This window comes from Grampus griseus (assembly GCF_964374135.1).
Source record: "Grampus griseus genome assembly, chromosome: 4".
NCBI classification, from domain to species: domain Eukaryota; kingdom Metazoa; phylum Chordata; class Mammalia; order Artiodactyla; family Delphinidae; genus Grampus; species Grampus griseus.
In genome coordinates this window covers 36964156-36986379 of record NC_138997.1, presented here as the reverse complement: position 1 = coordinate 36986379, position 22224 = coordinate 36964156, and the positions used below count along the sequence as shown (strand labels likewise).

At 37.7% G+C, this 22224-nt stretch overlaps 1 protein-coding gene across 1 annotated transcript in view; it reads left to right on the top strand.

The window, feature by feature from the left end:
- The window catches only part of ARHGAP24 (Rho GTPase activating protein 24), a 507712-nt gene that overhangs the window by 232031 nt on the left and 253457 nt on the right, over positions 1 to 22224 (top strand). Inside the window, exon 3 of the mRNA XM_082653461.1 lies at positions 3541 to 3628. Coding sequence (XP_082509587.1) covers positions 3541 to 3628 — 88 coding nt within the window. The remainder of the gene's footprint in view (positions 1 to 3540; positions 3629 to 22224) is intronic.

Genomic DNA, 22224 nt, shown 5'->3' with positions numbered 1-22224 from the left:
TCTTTCGAACTAATCAGACTGCCCTTATGGCACTCTCTTCTTAAACTTTTACTTTATATATATATATATTTTTTCAACCTACTTTGACACTCACCTGTTCAATAGTTATATACTGTTATTCTTCTATTGAGAGTAGAGTTTATTTCTTTCAAATACCTCACATCACCTGAGATAGTTCTAGAAATATTATCTGACATATGGTAGTGTCTCAATACATTATGTTTTAATCAGATGAGGTACTTGAATTGTATTTGTTTATTAGTTGTTTGTTTGGTTAGTTAGTTTACAGCAACTCTGGAAGAATTAACCAAACCCACACAAACAGTGCATACTTTTTGACTACTAATTTCTCTTGTAGGTATTTGTCCTAAAGAATAAGTTAAGGAGAAGCTCAAAGGTTTAACTTCACGGATGTTCATGGAAATGTTATATGTAATAACAGTTACAAAAAATCATAAACACTTTACAATAATAAAGGATGTGATAGTATGCATATTCAAGGAAGTAATGTACTATGCTATTCAGCTTTTTAAAATGATGTAGATTATTAAACTGACATAATAACAATATATGACTTAAGTTTTGAAGCAGATAATAAATATTTTGACTACTATTTTTGTAAAAATTACTGTATATGTTAATACACACTTTTACATAAATACATACCAATATGGATAGGTGCATATGGTGTTAATATTGGTTATCTATGGTGGTGGGTAAATTATAGATTTTTGTTTGTTTATGTGCATTTTCTGACAATATATACACTGCAAAATACTTAGAAGATAACTATCACAATTAACACCCTTCTTTTAGTTATAGATATTAACTGCTTTGTTTCTATACAAGGTGATCAAGTTAGTTGTTTCAATTAAATGACTTTATTTTACTTACTGAATGACTTAATGAACTAACCACAGAAAAGGTTTGGCAATTGCAGTATATCCTGCCCTAAACATTGCCTCCTGATAAGTAAACTATTATTTTTACATCACAATTTGTTTGGAAAACTGTCAAAATATAAATATAATGTCAAATTTGAAAATGAAAATGATAATTTCAGCCAGAAGTAGCTATTTCTCATCTACAAAAAAGACAACAAAGGATAGCATTACTCTGCCTTTTAATTATCAAGTGAAGTTGATTGGGATTTCATAGAGGGGAATAGTTTATGTAGAAGAGTGGCTTGAATTCAACTTATAGGACATATGTACAGTTTAAGATCCTAAATAGAGCCTGAAGACAGAATTAAATATGTCATACATGTATACATACAAACATACATGCATGCAGAAATGAATGTTGTATCTATCTAGAAGGTTAGATGGTATGTTCTAAAACTGAGCTAAATCACACATTTAATTATTTCACAAAAGCACTTCAGGAAGTAAACGAGTAATTGAAACAACTGATTTTATTACTCTATATAAACCTCTCTATAAATGGTCTTAATTATAATGAATATTTTCAAAGTCTTAGTAATCTTTTAAATTATTTAAAAAATACCAGTAAGTAGAATGGAATCCATAGGCAAGAGGACACTAGATATGATGAGAAGTAGGAAATTTTACTTCCTGGAGGAGGAAAACAAAGGCAGTACCTCCAACACCTCACCTTGTAAGGTGCAGACAGATGGGGAGGTACCCTTCTAACCTCTAATTCCTTAGGTTTTAGTTAGGGAGTGCTATGCTTTATCACTCTAAGCCCAGAAGGAGGGACAAATATAATGACGATAATATTCTCTGCCAAACCAGGCAGAATGAAAGTTGTGTAAAATATTATTTGAGCTAAATATTGCTTAAAGCTGGGAAAATGGACAATATAATATAGTGGATAAGAATATAGGCTTTTGAATCCAGCGTGCTTGGTTTTGAATACTGGGTTTACCGTACTAACAGTACGCATTCACTCAGCAATACCCTTTTTTAAACATTAACCTTATGCCAGGTGAAGTGCTAGGCTTTGGCAGTAGCTTAGGGTAAAAAACACGCATTATGGGTTTCCCTGGTGGCGCAGTGGTTGCGAGTCCGCCTGCCGATGCAGGGGACACGGGTTCGTGCCCCGGTCCGGGAAGATCCCACATGCTGCGGAGCGGCTGGGCCCGTGAGCCATGGCCGCTGAGCCTGTGCGTCCGGAGCCTGTGCTCTGCAACGGGAGAGACCACAACAATGAGAGGCCCGCGTACCGCAAAAAAAAGAAAACAACAACAACAAAAAAAACACCACGCATTATATTTGCTCTTTTATAGTTTAATGATAGAGATAAACATTAATTAAATAATCTTACAAATAACATAATTGCATACACTAGTAAATCACTCTAAGGAAAATTCAGGAAGCTATGCAAGTATATTTTAGATGTAGTCAATCTGAAAAATTGGTATAAAACAACCAGAGAAAGAATGTAGTTCTAAGGTAAATGAGAGCATGATGCCATTTATAGAAGGGCAATTGACTAGATCATAGGAAGCATTGAAAGTGTAAGAGTGGAAAAATTAGTTTAAAGGTGTAGGTGGAGCCAGACCTCCCAGAGCTTTATTCTAAGACAAAGGAAAGCCATTGGAGATTTTCAAGCAGGAAAGTTGCAAGATCAAATTTCTGTTTCTAAAGATCACTCTGACCACCTTAAGGAAAAAGAATGGATTAAAAGATGTTCCAGTATTGAGGGGAATTTAATGAATGGGTATTTGAAACATTCCAGATAAGGAGACAACAGTCTCTTGGACTAGGGCTTGGTGGTGGTAAAGTTACAGTAGAATAAAAATAATGACTGCTACGTTTCTGGCTTTTGCAGCTGATTGCAAGATGGTGCTGAGTTAGGGAATACATAAATAGGACCTGAATTAATTGCATTTTAATTTGACTAAGTTTAGTTTAAGATGCTTTTGAGATATCCAAATGGAAACGTCAAATAAGCTCAAATAATGGAAATAATGTCAAATAATGGAAATAGATTCAGTGTAGACAACTCTTTGCTAGGGAAGGAAAAAAAAATGAAATGAGAACTGGAGTGGGAGGTGGAGTCAAAGTAACTTTTTAAATAGGATCGACTTTTAAATATGTCTCTGTGCTGATGAAAATGATGCACTAAAGAGAAGAAAATCCAACAGAAAAGAGAGGGGATAATCAAGAGAAGGCTATGGCAGCATTGGCTAACTTATTGAGTGTCTCTGCCTTGGTTTTCACAGCTATAAAATGGGGGAAAATAATACCTACCTTATAAGATTATTCTAACAAGTAATATTATGTTGGTTGAATGCTCAGTAAAAATTTTCAGCACACAGAATACATTTAATAAATTGGTGCTTAAAATGAACTCAGCATCTAACACAGTGTTTTGTATATATTAGGTGCTCAACAAATATTTGTTAAATGTTGAATGAATATGATGCTGTTACATGATTTTGGACTAGATGGGAATATAAATGAGTCTGATGCATATTACTGTATCCTGGGTTACAGATGCACCTTGAATATTCACTGATGATGAAATTCAATATTTGCCATCTGATAATGATGTTTGGGACATTTGTGTTCACAGGGTACTATTTTTCTGCCTGGAAATAAAGTCCTTGAACATCCCTGCAATGAAGAGAGCCCAGGGAAATTCCTTTTTGAAGTAGTTCCAGGTAAGATAGTTTTCTGGTTTGATTCAACTATTGTCATTCCATGCTGGTAAAGGTGAAGACAGGTCAGACAGCCTCTATTTTTCTTGAGTCATGGCTAAGAACATTAATTTGACGAGGCAAGGGTCAATGTTGGTTAGTATTTACACAGATAATGATTCCAGGTTTGTACACTGGTACAAATGAACACATGTACACACATACATGTGTCCACATGACTATTGGATTTCCATTTGTCCATGAGACTCCAGAGCTGACCAGAAGTCATGACACAGCACTTGTTAGGGACTATTGGAGACAAAGGTAATTTTACAGTGCTCTTGTGGCATGAAATTTGACTAGGTGTTCCAGGTAGAATGCCTTGTCCAGCTGATTCACTGTCATATTTTCTTACAAAACTGCATCTTTTTTTTTTTTTTTTTTTGCGGTACGCGGGCCCCTCACTGCCGTGGCCTCTCGCGTCACGGAGCACAGGCTCCGGACACGCAGGCTCAGCGGCCATGGCTCACGGGCCCAGCCGCTCTGCGGCATGTGGGATCCTCCCGGACCGCGGCACGAACCCGTGTCCCCTGCATCAGCAGGCGGACTCTCAACGACTGCGCCACCAGGGAAGCCCCAAAACTGCATCTTTAAGGAGCCTTTGTTATAAAAACAAAACAAAACAAAAACTCTCCTTAAATAACTGACCAAGGATTGCAGTTCTGTACCTCATCTTCATTCACAACCAACCACTTCCACATGTTTGGCTGGTAGCATTGAGAATGTCTCTGCCAAGTCATCAAATCCTGCAGTTACATTTCTTCAACATCTGTTCATTTTTTTTAGTCATCTGCATCCACCCCTCTCAGAATACCTGATCTCCACTTAAGTCTTTGACTCACCCAGCAACACTCTTTTCAAGGCTGTGATCTACTTCTTTGATCAGTTCATTAGCCCTTCTTTAATACTTGGTGTAAGAAAAAGGGAGTTAGGAACCTGGTTTTCATAGCTTTGGCTCTGACTGACCCAGTTAATGTGATATTAACATTGACTTAATCACAGCCTAGGGTGAGTGTGACTTTATTTGGGTGACTAATATGTAATGCATATCAATAATGCCAGTACAAAGGCAGTCAATAAAACATTTTCCCAAGATTTATTAATGCTAAGAATCTAAAATGTGAAAGCATATTTTTTCTCCTCAATGAAAACAGCTGTAGCTCTGCGTTCATCTGGCTCACAATGGAATCCATGACTAAATGTTAATTAATGCAGCTGAAGTGCAGAAAGCTTAGTCGGATGCATTGTGTTGTTTCCCCCCAGGGAGAACATATTGTAGGAAACCTGAATCCTGTTTGCTCTATTAAAATCTTTTTATACTTACTTCTTGGTGGAATACCCTATATGGAACCAAATTCCAGATGTTTCAAAGTCTTTGAAGTAACAGTAGAGGAAATTTCTTTCACTGTTTATTCTCAGACATTAGGCCTGTGGGCTTTGAAATGAGCATTGTATTAAACTGAAAGCTTTGATTCTGTATCTTCAATAACACTAAAGGTCCACTTTCCCATGCAAGTCTACTAAATGTGTAGAGATTTCACTCTTTGGGGAAGATGTTCTGATATACTGTAGGTAGATATTGTCAAGACTGTTCTCAGAAGAGCTGTGTCTTCAAGCCCATGAAATCACAAAACCTCCCCTCCAAGGTTGCAGTTCTTGGGTATGTGTTTCGAGTGCAATGCATATGATATAATGGCTTTTAATGAGCAAAGCTTAAGGGGTTTATGACTGTATGCTGTAGAATCTGAAGATTGTCATTCCAAAAAAAAATTTCTTTTTTTTCAAGTAAGTTCAGGTTGGCTGCAATAATTATGGAAATAAACATATCAATACTATGCCCATAGCTCATTTGAAAAGATGCTTTCTGAATCATTAATACAATATGTAGTAGCTTCTAAATTAGGTTTTATAATTCTGAATCATCTTATGGAGTGACAAGAGAACTGTGCCAAATGCTTCTTTAAAGAGAGAATTGGAAAAACACAATGGCTGCATTGAGAATCCAGTGTTTGAGCCATGAATCTTGGTCATCGGGGTTTTTGGTGTGTCCCTAACATTAGGATGGAATTTCCAAGCAAATGTTTCTGTATTTGTATGAGGATGTGAGGGTTGGTATCACATGATTTTAACCAATTTTTGCAAAATCAAGATTACTTAGGGCTTTTTGCACCAGAAACTCTGGTTGGAAAGGCTGGGGCAAGGCATCTGCATGTGGCACCCTGTGAGCAAGTGAAGCTAAACTAAGCACAAAGGAAAATAGGACTTTTCATTCCTGGCCCTGCTTCACCTGTATACATGGGTGAACCCGTGTTGTGCAGCAGAACTAGAAAGAAACACTCATCCTTCCAGAAGCACCAGCCATGTGGCTGACAGTGTCTTGGTGCTCTGGCCTGGTGTCAGGCCTTAGCCTCTGAAGTGGGAGAGCCAAGTTCAGGACATTGGACCACCAGAGATATCCCGGCCTTATGTAATATCAATCAGCGAGACCTCTCACAGAGATCACCATCTCAACACTAAGACCCAGCTCCACCCAATGGCCAGCAAGCTCCAGTGCTGGATGCCCCATGCCAAACGACTAGCAAGACAGGAACACAACCCCACCCATTAGCAGAGAGGCTGCCTAAAATCATAATAAGTTCACAGACACCCCAACACACACCACACGAGGCAGCCCTGCCCACCATAAAGACAAGATCCAGCCCCACCCACCAGAACACAGGCACCAGTCCTCTCCACCAGGAAGCCTACACAACCCACTGAAACAACCTCACCCACTGGGGGCAGACACCAAACAACGGGAACTACAAACCTGCAGCCTGCAAAAAGGAGACCCCAAACACAGTAAGTTAAACAAAATGAGAAGACAGAGAAATATGCAGCAGATGAAGGAGCGAGATAAAAACCCACCAGACCAAACACATGAAGAGGAAATAGGCAGTCTACCTGAAAAATAATTCAGAGTAATGATAGTAAAGATGATCCAACATCTTGGAAACAGAATGGAGAAAATACAAGAAATATTTAACAAGGACCTAGAAGAACTAAAGAGCAAACAAAAAATGATGAATAACCCGATAAATGAAATTAAAAATTCTCTGGAAGGAATCAATAGCAGAATAATTGAGGCAGAAAAACGGATAAGTGACCTGGAAGATAAAAGAGTGGAAATAACTACTGCAGAGCAGAATAAAGAAAAACGAATGAAAAGAATTGAGGACAGTCTCAGAGACTTCTGGAAGAACATTAAATGTACCAACATTCAAATTATAGGGGTCCCAGAAGAAGAAGAGAAAAAGAAAGGGTCTGAGAAAATATTTGAAGAGATTATAGTTCAAAACTTCCCTAACATGGGAAAGGAAATAGTCAACCAAGTCCAGGACGTGCAGAGAGTCCCATACAGAATAAATCCAAGGAGAAGAAAACTAGCAAACTATTAAATAAACTATGAAAAATTAAATACAAGAAAAAATATTAAAAGGGAAAAGCAACAAATAACATATAAAGGAATCCCCAGAAGGTTAACAGCTGATCGTTCAGCAGAAACTCTGCAAGACAGAAGGGAGTGGCAGAACATATTTAAGTGATGAAAGGCAAAAACCTACAACCAAGATTACTCTACCCAGCAAGGATCTCATTCAGATTCAATGGAGTAATTAAAAACCTTACAGACAAGCAAAAGCTAAGAGAATTCAGCACCACCAAACCAGCTTTACAACAAATGCTAAAGGAACTTCTCTAGGCAGGAAACACAAGAGAAGGAAAAGACCTACAAAAACAAACCCAAAACAATTGGAAAATGGGAATAGGAACATACATATTGATAATTAACTTAAATGTAAATGGATTAAATGCTCCAAACAAAAGACATAGACTGGCTGAATGAATACAAAAACAAGACCCATATATATGTTGTCAACAAGGACCAGCTTCAGACCTGGGGACACATACAGACTGAAAGTTAGGGGACCGAAAAAGAGATTCCATGCAAATGGAAATCAAAAGAAAGCTGGAGTAGCAATTCTCATATCAGACAAAATAGACTTAAAGATAAAGACTATTACAAGACACAGAGAAGGACACTACATAATGATCAAGGGATCGATCCAAAAAGAAGATATAACAATTGTAAATATTTATACACTCAACATAGGAGCACCTCAATACATAAGGCAAATACTAACAGCCATATGAGGGGCAATCGACAATAACACATACATAGTAGGGGACTTTAACACCCCACTTTCACCAATGGACAGATCATCCAAGATGAAAATAAATAAGGAAACACAAGCTTTAAATGACACATTAGACAAAATGGACTTAATTGATATTTATAGGACATTCCATTCAAAAACAACAGAATATACTTGCTTCTCAAGTCCTCGTGGAACATTCTCCAGGATAGATCATATCTTGGGTCACAAATCAAGGGTTGGTAAATTTAAGAAAATTGAAATCGTATCAAGTATCTTTTCCGACCACAACGCGACGAGACTAGATATCAATTACAGGAAAAAAACTGTAAGAAATGCAAACACATGGAGGCTAAACAATACACTACTATATAACCAAGAGATCACTGAAGAAATCAAAGAGGAAATCAAAAAACGCCTAGAAAAAAATGACAATGAAAACACGACGACCAGAAACCTATGGGATGCAGCAAAAGCAGTTCTAAGAGGGAAGTTTATAGCAATACAATCCTACCTTAAGAAACAAGAAACATCTCAAATAAACAACCAACCTTACACCTAAAGCAATTAGAGAAAGAAGAACAAAAAAATCAAAAGTTAGCAAAAGGAAAGGAATCATAAAGATCAGATCAGAAATAAATGAAAAAGAAATGAAGGAAACAATAACAAAGATCAATAAAACTAAAAGCTGGTTCTTTGAGAAGATAAACAAAATTGATTAACCATTAGCCAGACTCATCAAGAAAAAATGAGAGAAGACTCTAATCAACAGAATTAGAAATGAAAAAGGAGAAATAACAACTGACACTGCAGAAATACAAAGGATCATGAGAGATTACTACAAGTAACTCTATGCCAATAAAATGGACAATGTGGAAGAATGGACAAATTCTTAGAAAAGTACAACCTTCCAAGACAGAACCAGGAAGAAGGAGAAAATATAAACAACTAATCGTAAGCACTGAAATTGAAACTGTGATTAAAAATCATCCAACAAACAAAAGCCCAGGACAAGATGGCTTCACAGGCAAATTCTGTCAAACATTTAGAGAAGAGCTAACACCTATCATTCTCAAACTCATCCAAAATATAGCAGAGGGAGGAACACTCCCAAACTCATTCTACAAGGCCATCATCACCCTGATACCAAAACCAGACAAAGATGTCACAAAAAAAGAAAACTACAGGCCAGTATCACTGATGAACATAGATGCAAAAATCCTCAACAAAATACTAGCAAACAGAATCCAACAGCACATTAAAAGGATCATACACCATGATCAAGTGGGGTTTATTCCAGGAATTCAAGGATTCTTCAATATATGCAAATCAATCAATGTGATACACCATATTAACAAATTGAAAGAGAAAAACCATATGATCATCTCAATAGATGCAGAAAAAGCTTTTAACAAAATTCAACACCCATTTATGATAAAAACCTTCCAGAAAGTAGGAATAGAGGCAACCTACCTCAACATAATAAAGGACATATATGGCAAACCCACAGCCAACATCATTCTCGGTGGTGAAAAACTGAAACTATTTCCTCTAAGATCAGAAACAAGACAAGGTTACGCACTCTCACAGCTATTATTCAACATAGTTTTTGAAGTTTTAGCCATAGCAATCATAGAAGAAAAAGAAATAAAGGGTCCAAAAGGGAAAACAAGACATAAAACTTTCACTGTTTGCAGATGACATGATACTATACATAGAGAATCCTAAAGATGCTACCAGAAAACTAGTAGAGCTAATCAATGAATTTGGTAAAGTAGCAGGATACAAAATTAATGCACAGAAATCTCTTGCATTCCTATACACTAACAATGGAAAATCAGAAAGACAAATTAAGGATACACCCCCTTTTACCATTGCAACGAAAAGAATAAAATATCTAGGAATAAACTTACTTCAGGAGACAAAAGACCTGTATGCAGAAAACTATAAGACACTGATGAAAGAAATTAAAAATGATACAAACAGATGGAGATATATACCATGGTCTTGGATTGGAGAAATCAACATTGTGAAAGTGACTATACTACCTAAAGCCATCTACAGATTCAACACAAACCTTATCAAACTACCAATGTTATTTTTCACAGAACTAGAACAAAAAATTTCACAATTTGTATGGAAACACAAAAGACCCCGAATAGCCAAAGCAATCTTGAGAAAGAAAAATGGAGCTTGGTGGGGAAGCAGGCTCCCCGACTTCAGAATATACTACAAAGCTACAGTAATCAAGACAGTATGATACTGTCACAAAAATAGAAATAGATCAATGGAACAGGATAGAAAGCCCAGAGATAAACCCATGCACATATGGTCACCTCATCTTTGATAAAGGAGGCAAGAATATACAGTGGAGAAAAGACAGCCTCTTCAATAAGTGGTGCTGGGAAAACTGGACAGCTACATGTAAAAGAATGAAATTAGAACACTCCCTAACTCCATACACAAAAATAAACTCAAAATGGATTTAAGACCTAAATGTAAGACCAGACACTATAAAACTCTTAGAGGAAAACATTGGCAAAACACTCTATGACATCAATCACAGCAAGATCCTTTTTGACCCACCTCCTAGAGAAATGGAAATACAAATAAAAATAAACAAATTGGGCCCAGTGAATCTTAAAATCTTTTGCATAGTAAAGGAAACCATAAACAAGACAAAAAGACAACCCTGAGAATGGGAGAAAATATTTGCAAACAAAGCAGCTGACAAACGATTAATCTAAAAATATACAAGTAGCACATGCAACTCAATATCAAAAAAAAAAAAAAAAAAAAAAATTCAAAAATGGGCAGAAGACCTAAATAGACATTTCTCCAAAGAAGGTATACAGATTACCAACAAACACATGAAAGGATGCTCAACATCACTAATCATTAGAGAAATGCAAATTAAAACTACAATGAGGTATCACCTCACACCAGTCAGAATGGCCATCATTAAAAAATCTACAAACAATAAATGCTGGAGAGGGTGTGGAGAAAAGGGAACCCTCCTGCACTGTTGGTGGGAATGTAAATTGATACAGCCACTATGGAAAACAGTATGGAGGTTTCTTAAAAAACTAAAAATAGAACTATCATACGACCCAGCAATCCCACTACTGAGCTCATACTCTGAGAAAACCATAATTCAAAAAGAGTCATGTCCCACAATGTTCATCGCAGCACTATTTGCAATAGCCAGCACATGGAAGCAGCCCTCATGTCCATTAACAGATGAATGGATAAAGGAGATGTGGCATATATATACAATGAAATATTACTCAGCAAGAAAAAGAAACGAAGTTGAGGTGTTCGTAGTGAGGTGGATGGACCTAGAGTCTGTCATACAGAGTGAAGTAAGTCAGAAAGAGAAAAACAAATACCGTATGCTAACACATATATATGGAATCTTAAAAAAAAAATGGTTCTGACGAACCTAGGGGCAGGACAGGAATAAAGACACAGATGTAGAGAATGTACTTGAGGACATCAGGAAGTGGAAGGGGAAGCTGGGACGAAGTTAGAGAGTAGTGCTGACCTATATACACTACCAGATGTAAAATAGATAGCTAGTGGGAAGCAGTTCCATCTCACAGGGGGATCAGCTCAGTGCTTTGTGACCACCTAGAAGGGGTGAGATAGGCAGGGTGGGAGGGAGACGCAAAAGGGAGGGGGTATGTGGATATATGTATACATATAGCTGATTCACTTTGTTATGTGGCAGAAACACAACATCGTAAAGCAGCTATACTCCTATAAAGATGTTAAAAAAAAAGATTACTTAGGGATAGCATGACACTTGATTTATCTTTGCAAATGAGAATGACAAGATAATATTTTCTAATTATTCCAATTGTGTGATAGTTTGACATAGAGAATCTGGAAAATCCAAGAGTGTTTTCACTTGTCAGAAAATGCAGGAAACAGGAAGGATTGGAGAAATGTGGTCAATGCCTTGTATAGAACCTTCTGAAGGACTGCCTGTCTGCAGATCCTTGTAACACATACTTATTCTACACTGACTTTCTCTGTGGAATTTTGTCGATCACAACTTCTAAAATCCCATGCTGCAAATGATACTTACATATCCAACACGATTCTGTCTTTATGGACAAATACCTCAAGCCCAACTACCCAAGGTATAATCAATGAAAAATGATGAATAGGATTAAATTATTTAATCATATGTGCCTATAATGATTTCTAGCAAAAATGGCAAATACCTCCAGAAAGCTCTTTGCCAAATATCCTAGCAGTATATACATACACACACATTTGTGTATGAGTGTGTAGACTTGTGTGTGTGTGTATATATATATATATATATATAAAACAAAATATATAATGTATATTTATATACACATTATATGTATATATCTTTAGCACCTGTATATCTTTATTATTTTTCCATGTATGCTACTTTGTTTTGTTCCATTTTTGGTTTTGCTTTAGTCTGAAATGTCCTATGAAATTAAATAATAATCATGTGTAAATTTGAAAGAAAACTCAAGATTTTCCAATAGAATTGAGGGTTTCAGGTCTTTGTATTACAGTACTTAATTACATTTGTTTTTGTATAACATTCCTCTGCAGATTTTAGGCTTTTGTAAAAATCTATCTGAAACAAATTACCATAATTTAGGGTTAATTTCTTATAGAGTACTATCCCATGAAAGGAATTGTCTCTCTGAATAATGTCATGATTTGTAACATTTCACTCCAATTTTTTCCTATTTATCTGCTTGTTATTCAAAAAGGAGATGTGATCCAAATTGGCAAATTTGCAGACTTTGCTGTCAGACATGCCAAATTTTAGACTGGAGTGAGCTTTTATGGCCAAGTACTAAGCTTTGGGGAAATGTGGTTGAGGGAGAAATGTTGGCAGACCTTTAATGCATAGTCCTCGAAGAGGGAAAATGCAGTCGGTTTCTTTCCTTCTCAAAATGTTTTCTGTGCATGTTTCCCTTGTGATGTTAAAATAAAATAGAGTAATTAATGGAATGCTGATGTCTTAGCTTTCTTAGAAGAATAGCCTGCCAGTGGGAGAAGTAGTGATTCAGAGACAGAGACAGGTAAAAAGAGATGAGGAAGTATGTACTTCATATAGTTAGGAACCACATCTATCTTCTCATTACTATATCCGTAACACCTAGTGCAATATAATTCAAGGTGCCGAGTACTTACTGAAGTGTATATATTTACCAGGTTAGTGGAGGAAAGTCAACCATATGAAATGAGTTTATTGTTGGCAGTAACTACTCCCGACTTGGCTATGTTGAAGGCTTATTCCCTCCTGTGTAGGATCTTTCCGCCTCATGGTACAGCAAAGACCTTTCTGCTGCTCTAGTGGTTCAAGTGGAGGGAAACTCCTCACATCCTCTTTCTTACTCCTCTGCCTTTTCTCTCTGGTAATGATACCAAGAGAAATGGAAGGAGGTAGAGATCTTCCTGCAGAGAAGCTACCGCTGGGGTGTAGCACCTTAACACTGACTGGTTATTACACACCTCTTCAAGTGCTGACTCTCTCATGAGGTACCTTTGCAGATTTTATAATGTCCCTAGAATTGGAAATGCATGTCATGTGATAGGAGTCTCTACCTTGGGCATGGTCCTGGTTGATGGGCTACCAACAAAATGGCTCAAAGGCCAGCTGCTTGCTTTGTGCTTATTCAGCTACCTGGAAACTCATGGACCCTGGTCTGCCAAGTAGGGGATATACAGGCTATTTCACTGTCACTGACCCCCTCAACCCTGCCATCTTGCCCCCTTCTCCATGAAGCATGAGCTTCACACCCAGCAGTTCAGTGGTTTCACACATCATGTGAGTCTGCAACTTGGAGAAGTGCTAGGTGACAGTTCTAGCTTCAAAATTGATGAGCAGCTCTCTTGTGCTCCCCTGACTTGTTCTGATGGTTCAGAGAATTTTCTTCTTTCTCCTCAAAAAAATAGTGTTCATCTTGAAAACTGTTATATCCAAGTGGCACTTCCCCTTTTCTAGTCTTCCTCTTGTAATAGTCAGGGGCAGAGGGATGGCATTTGGGTTCCTTCTCTGAAATGTGTTTTATCCATAAGCCCTATAGGGAAGTGGCCAGGCACAACCTTCATTTTTTTTTTTTTTTAAACTTAGAGTGTGAGTAACTTCTCTCTTCAGATTCAGATCTTAACAATTTCAGGATAATGGAAAAATGACTTTTTATCTATATCTATCTATAATCTTAGATTGGAGTCCAGGGAAACACACTCTGATGGAGAGTTATGTTCGAACATTTACTGGGGAGTGCTGTCTGGAGATACTTCATCTCTAAGGAATTGAGGAAAGCAGGATCAGGCAGAAGGAGAAGCTTGCCCAAAACACCATTGCAGTTAATGTCTCAGCTGATGCTATGGGGAGTTCTGGAGCTTGGATGCTTCCTAGAGTTGCTCTAACCTGAGGGACCAAACCTTTGTTTCCTGGCATCAGCTAGTCTAGTCATTGACTGGGGGGAGGTGAGACAAGTAAACTCATGTGAAGCAGTTCCAGGTTGCAATGGAGAACAGTTTCCATGAGGGCCTCTATGAGCCATCAGCCAATATACTGGCCTCTGGGATCTAGACAGAGCATCACAGTATCCATTAGAGTATTTATAGCTTTATCTGTATCTAACTTTCTGTATCCCAGACAATGTTTCAGACTTTTTAAATGTATCACTTAATTTAATCCTTACCACATTACTATTTAATCCTCACCTCTATTACTATATCCATTTCCAGATAAAGAAACTGAGGCACAGAAAAGTAGTTTGATCAAGGTCAAACACTAGCTAGTAAATACATGTGTAAATATAAATATTACTTATCACTGACTTTATTTATATATGTATGTATTCTGGCTTAAAATGTGAGATATTGGAGAATGGAGCCTAGTTTTTGAAATATGAACTTGTGAATAGTTTTTATTGGTAGTAATTGAAGTAGATAGACTTGTATCTCTTCTTAGATCTTCCATTAAGGATGACAATTTGGGCACTTGAAGTGAGAATAGGCATTTTCATTTACATGCAGTTATTTATATGTGTAAGCCTATCATAAAGATATGCACTGGCTAAAGATGTTCACTTAAGAGTTATAAGGCCACAACTATACTGTCATGAAAAAGTGGGGAGAAAACCACACTTGTCTGCAGTGGACTTTCTTATATGTGAATAGCTATGTGAAAGGAAGAATCTGCACCTGTAATTTTTTCTTACAGAAAACTATTACACGCTGGAGTTCAGTTCTCTTCATGGCAGAACTCACACTGCTGAAATTGGCCTCACTTCTTCACTAACTTCCTCCGCACACTAGCCAAGTTATCACCACTGTCTAGCCACCAACAAGCACACCTAATACTGTTCCTTTATTGGGAATCAGTCCAGTGACCTGCACAGGTATTATTCAAGCAGAGACCCATTATGAGTTTTAAGGGCAATTACCAATATCTAGGACTCCCAAAGCCCCATCTCAGCCCAGTGTCCCAAATCAATAATAACTAGAAAGTAGAGGTTTTCTTTTTCTCTTCCTTCCCCCAGAAAAAGAATAGAAGAGATGAACACAGGGGAAAAAAGGGGATGAGAGATGAAGAGGCAGCTATGGTAACAAAGAAAAAAAGAGAAAATTTGAAAGGTAATTTAAAGTGATTTTCATCTGCCTGGAAATGAAAGTAAACCCTTCAACAAAGGAGAAGGTGTCATTTATCCCAACTTTAGCCAGGAATATACTAATTATTAATAATATCCTTAGATAATTACATATTACTTACGTAAATTTTAATAAAAAATGTTTCCATTCTAACTATTTTCCAGAATGATTTTCAGAGGTAATTGAAAAATTAGAAAACATGGGTGCCAAGAGAATCCAATAAATGCATTATGGATCTTTTTGCTAAAAAAAAAAAAAAAAATGTATTTACCTACCAAAATTGCAGACACTTATGGGGGCTTCAGAGATTCCCTGAAACTCAGTTGTGGACTCCAGCTTTAGAACTGTAATTTAAATTTAGGGACAAGAGACATTATTAGTCTCTATATTTCTATCTCCATCTCTATATTTAACTATTCATCTCTGTGTTCCTGTACATCATCTATTTCATCTATATACATATGTGCATAAACACGACAATCTTTTTTATTATTTGTAACTATGTGGTACTAGTAATCAGTTTTTGACTTTTACTGCCCTGATTCAGTTGTGTTTTATTCCCCCGCTGGTTCTATGATTATGTAATTCTACAGACCTATTTTATCCATTTACAAAAAAACTTTCTGGAGAACATTTCATGGCTCTGGAGGCTATAAAATTTTTAATTTACCAAAACTTGAACCTACTCAGATGGTGAGGCCATCTGAGAGATATTCATGGTGTCTCTGAGAAGGAAAAGCATCTAGCCAATTTTTGAGTTTTTGAGATAATTATGTGACATCAGCAATGAAAGTTTATCATCCAAGTCTGTATTTGCAACTCCTTCTAGGGTGATCAAATAATGTTATTGGATAAATTAATTTGCTGTCATTTAAATTTGGTATCTACTTTATAGGAAAATTTGGGGATATTTTAATAGTGTTTTAGCATAGAAGTTGGTCATTTTCTTGATCACTGGTTAAATATGTTGCTAGGGCATTTAATTTTACAACACACTCTTTATCTTAATTTTTCCCTTTTGTGTTAGTACTGTAAGTTGAAAGCCATGTATTTATATTTGTTACCCAAAGGCAACTAGGACAATTTCTTTTTTTGTCTGCCTATGTCTGTAGGCAGCCATGAAGCTTGTATTTTTTTTCTTTGCTTAGTTAATGTGTGCAAACCATTTAGAGAATGTGAGTAGGAATTGTTGTGGTATGAAAACATAATTCTATATACACAAGTAGTTCTGAACATGACTTAAATAAATGCATTGAAAATCAGCATGCTTTAGCTACTCGTATTCTTCTATATAAAAAAAGTATTTGAGATGTTTGCTTCCAAATTCCCTTCCTACTTAAAATGCCTTAAAATATACATTTAAAAGAGGCTATTAAAATGTCACAAAGGGCATTTAAAAATGTTTGTAATCTCTTGAAATTCCGAAAGACATTTTCAACCATGTCAACCGAAAGACATTTGGAGCATTTATAAACCGATCATAAGATCCCACTTTTGAGAAGTGTCCATATGAGAAGGGCTCTCTTACAGTATTTGTAGAAATGTTGACCTACTCATATTCATTTCTATCATTCATTCTATATCCTAGATCAGGGGTCAGAAAACATTTTTCAGAGAGAACAAGAGAGCAAGTACTGTAGGCTTTGCTGGCCATAAAGTATCTGCTACAACTGCTGAACTCTGCTGTTGTAGTATAAAACAAGTGGGTATGGCTGTGTTCCAATAAAACTTTATTAATGAATACCGAAATCTGGGTTTTATATAATTTTCAAATATCAAGAAATATTATTTTTCTTTTGATTTTTTTCCAATCACTTAAAAATGTAAAAAATAGACAGTAAGCCAGATTTGGCCCATGTGCCATAGCTAGCCAACGCTTGTGCTAGATTAAAAAAAGCAAACCTATGAAAAGGAGTCTGAAGATACTATTATAAATCACTAATCCCCACTGGTGCCACCAGAGACAAAATTAGAATTCTGAGACAGAGTGTCTCCCCAGGCCATGCCATTACCCACTGCCTCAACATCATGATTCAGGACCTGTTTGCCAACATTTTTATTTAGAAGCTCCATCTCTGAATAATATCTCTTTTTTTCCCCCAATCATGATGAATCTAAAACGTTTTAGTGACCAAACCGAAACCCTCACTTTAAATTTTGTCTTAGCTCATTTAGAACTCTAGAATCTGACCAGAGCTGAAATCTGTGATGTGACTTTTTTTTTTTTTTTTTTTTTTTTTGCGGTACGAGGGCCTCTCACTGTTGTGGCCTCTCCCGTTGCAGAGCACAGGCTCCGGATGCGCAGGCTCAGCGGCCATGGCTCACGGGCTCAGCCGCTCCGCGGCATGTAGGATCTTCCAGGACTGGGGCACGAACCTGTGTCCCCTGCATCGGCAGGTGGACTCTCAACCACTGCGCCACCAGGGAAGCCCTGATGTGACTTTTAAAGCAATGAATACCATTAATAGGAGATTGGGTGTGCCTAGCATGAGAAACATTTCCCATACTTTGTTCAGTCCACACAAGTTCAGGGAGATATTCATAAGTATTCTGAGATGGAAGCATCCCTTGCAAAATCAAGTAAGCTTGAAGTTTCTTCTAAACTCTCCTTTTTACAATGTACATTAACGTCTTAAAGCTCTAAGTATCTCACACTAAATGTCAATACTTTGTTTGCTCGTAAAACTAACAAACTTATTTACTCAGAGGAGTAGTTTATTCCCCCCACCACTCATTTATGAACATGTCTCTGCTCCTAACCCACCAGTTTTCCTTTAACATCAGTGTGAGAAACACTTCCATAATTTTTAGAGCTAATGTTCACTGAACTGTGTGAGGCCTGTACTAATGAATGTCAGATTTTAAATACAACAGTTCATTTAATATGAATACACTTGTGATAGATGCCATTCTCCTCACTCATCAACAGTGATAAAATTCACATTCGTAATAAATGCTAAAACCAGGCTTCACACTCATCTGAGCCCACAAAACCACCACATGCTACAGCTTCCTTATACCAATGAGGATATAGATAGGTTAATTTTCTAGATCCCACAGAAGCCAAATATCCAAGAGTTAAGAAAAATAAGGACAACAAATGAAGAAATGAGATTATGGATTTAAAAGTTAGTGTACTCCATAGAGAACAGACTTGTGGCTCCCAAGGGGGAGGGGAAAGGGAGAGGGATGGACTGGGAGTTTGGGGGTTGGTAGATGCAAACTCTTACATTTAGAATGGATACACAACAAGGTCCTAATGTATATAGCACAGGGAACTATAGTCAATATCCTGTGATAAACCATAATGGAAAAGAATATAAAAAAGAATGTCTATATGTGTATAACTGAGTCACTTTGCTGTACAACAGAGATGGGCACAACATTGTAAATCAACTATACTTCAAAAAAAATTAAAAATAAAAGTTAGCGTACTCTGCATTTCCTTCCTCTCTCCGCAAGACTCGCTTTTCTTATGTTGTCTGTATTCTCTTCCTTCTCCATCAGATTTGATGCTCTTGAGAACAGAAATGATACCTTCCATCCCTAGTACCTAGCAGAGTGACTGTCATGTAGTATATGCTCAATGCACATTCGTTGAATTAATGAATAGACTAGACCTCAGTTTTATCATCCAGGGAATGATTGTATTGGATTAGCCAAAATGAAAAGAGCCTTGCATCTCTGAGCTATTTAATTTGATCATAGCTCTTTTTCTCAGTGCCTTAAGACACTGGAGAAGTTCATTAACTTCACAGACTCTACGCTCTTTAAAAAGCAGTCCACACTGCCTCATCCTTCACTCCATTACCACTAACACCAATTGTGTCATTTAGTACTTTGATGATAGAAGCTGTTTACTAACAAGTTATCTGCTGGAATAAATGTGATCCCCTTCCCCTCATTGTTCTCTGTGGCTTGGTTTTAATTATGTACTCATGGGCTGTTTGCATTCACCTTTTTTATCCAGTAGTTGAAAAGGGCTTTGCCATCCAATCAAGCTCAGAAAACAGACAGTACAGTGCTAAACAAATGTCAGTGGCTGTTACTAGGAAGAATATTTCTCCAGGCAGTTCTTTTTCTGTGGCAGGGCTTCTTTGAGCTGTATCTTAGCCAGGGAAAGAGTGTGTCTGAATGAGGCAATGACCAGTGAGGAGAACAACCATAGGTTAGAAGTGATATGGGAGTGAGAAAGAGAAAACATACTTCACAGGAAACACAATATATCAGAAGAAGGAGGATGAGTGTGCTGCAGAGCAGCTGCTGGTAATTAGGTTGTAGGAAAAAAGCTTGCAGCAAGGATGAAACCAGCATGTTACCAAGTCCTGTGCTAACTCTTAGGGAACCAGGGTAGCCTTTTTCATTTTTCTTTTTTTTTTCCTTTTCATTTTTTATATAAAACTGAGCTGAACTGGTCTTGAATGTTTCCAAAAGTGAAACCTCAAGGACCATCTGCAACCCAATCATGCATCCTTGGGCCTGTTGGACATCCTGACTTTAAAATGATTGTTATCTTTTTCTATTGATCTGTGGGTTCATTTGCCCTGTGTCTGTTTTTCAAATGCTGCCTTTTTTGAGAACTGTCCATCTTCACAGCCCTGTGACATCAGGCCTAGAAAGGCCCAAATTGAAGTCCTGAGAGGTCCTGATTTGGCAGAAATGTATGGTCCTACCTGCTAAAATCCCTACAACCCAATTAAGAAAACTGGCGACTTGGACTTCCCTGGTGGCACAGTGGTTAAGAATCCGCCTGCCAATGCAGGGGATACAGGTTCGAGCCCTGATCCGGGAAGATCCTACATGCCGTGGAGCAACTAAGCCCGTGTGCCACAGCTACTAAGCCTGCGCTCTAGAGCCTGTGAGCCACAACTACTGAGCCCGTGAGCCACAACTACTGAAGCCTGCGCGCCTAGAGCCTATGCTCCGCAACAAGAGAAGCCACTGCAATGAGAAGCCCGCTCACCGCAATGAAGAGTAGCCCGCACACAAGAACAAAGACCCAATGCAGCCAAAAATAAAGTAATTAATTAATTAAATTTATTTAAAAAAACCACAGCTGGCGACTTGAGGTAAAGCCACCTAGGATTTATAAAACCCCAATTTATTCTGGGTGATTTGCTAAGTACTTTGTTAACTATAAAACTCTTTGCTTTAGGTATACAAGAATAGAAAAAGACCTAGGACCTAGGAGGAGAGATGCCTAAGGGGAGAAAACTAGGCATTGATGGTGAGGAAGGAAAGCCACGAAGCCCGCCCTGGAGACCAATGTAGGAAGAGGAGAGAGGTATCAGACTTCTCTGTCAGACAGTACTAGAATCAAACCCCAGCTCTGCCACTGGAGCTAGTTGCATAGTCTCGCTAAACCACAGTGTCCTCTCAGTGAATGTGAAGTAAGAATGCCTCTGTTATAAGGCTGTGGTGAGGATGGAAGGAGATAAGGGTATGGGGAGCAGTCAACACTCTGCCTGGCCCAGAGAATGGCTTACTGAAAAGTAACAACATTTGGAACTATTGTCCATATAGTACCATGTATAAATAAGCACTGGCCTGGATATTGAACAGTCTTAGATGGCATTATAGATGCACTGGAAATTTAGGAAGACATAGGTCATTGTGGGCTGGAGTAATCAAGGAAGACTTCCCGGAGGCAGTGAATCTGCCACCAGAATGTAAAGAAACTACAGGATTTTGATTAGATGACTATAGTGTTAAGAATTTTTTTTTTTAAATATTGATGAAGCATGGAGAAAGTTCTGAAGCCAGAAAGGGGTACTAATGGTAAGAAGAGGGGATGTACCAAGGACTTGTAGTGTGATTTATGTGTGTCCTGCTGTTCTACACAGTCCTGGAGAGGCGGCCATTTGGCTCTTCCTTCTATAGGACCAACTCGGAAGAGCCCTGATTCTTAGGGAACTTGGTAGCATTCAGACACCAGGCTGCCCTCACATAGGCAATCAGCTAATTCTGTGAAAATACAACGAGATAAATGCTAATCAGATGCTTATATTTCAAATATTAGAGTAGAAAAACAAAATTCAAACTTAGTACATTCAAATTGCATCAACCAGCTCTGGGTCTAATAGGCCTCCCCAACTTTAGAGGACTGTCACTAGATTGTCATCATGCAGTGACATTGGTTTAAGGATCTGCTGGTCCCACATGGAACGTTTTCCTATGAACTTTTAACTTGACCAGCCGTATTTCTAAACTAAACTTTTGTGTGCCTGTGACAAGAAATAGGTACGAGTAGAAAGAGTGCTTATTAGTCTGCTAGGGCTGCCATTACAAAGTACCACAGACTGGGAGGCTTAAACAACATAAATTCATTTTCTCACAGTCTGGAGGCTAGAAGTACAAGATCAAGGTGTTAGTGAGATTAGTTTCTTCTGACAGCTCTTTGCCGTGTAGATTGCTGCCTTCTCCCTGTATCTTCACATGGTCTTCCTTCCACGTGTGTCTGTGTCCTAATTTTTCTCTCTATAAGGACACAAGTAATATTGGAATAGGACCTACCCTGATGACCTCATTTTAATTTAAATACTCTTTTAAACCCTATTTCCAAATAGGGTCAGCTTCTGAGGTGCAAAGGGTTACTTTGTCAACATATATATTTTGGAAGAACACAACTCAGACCATAACAGAGTAAAAAAGATGAGACATCACTGTTCTTCCAGAGGCTTCTCTTTTTATGGGCAAACTCTTCCT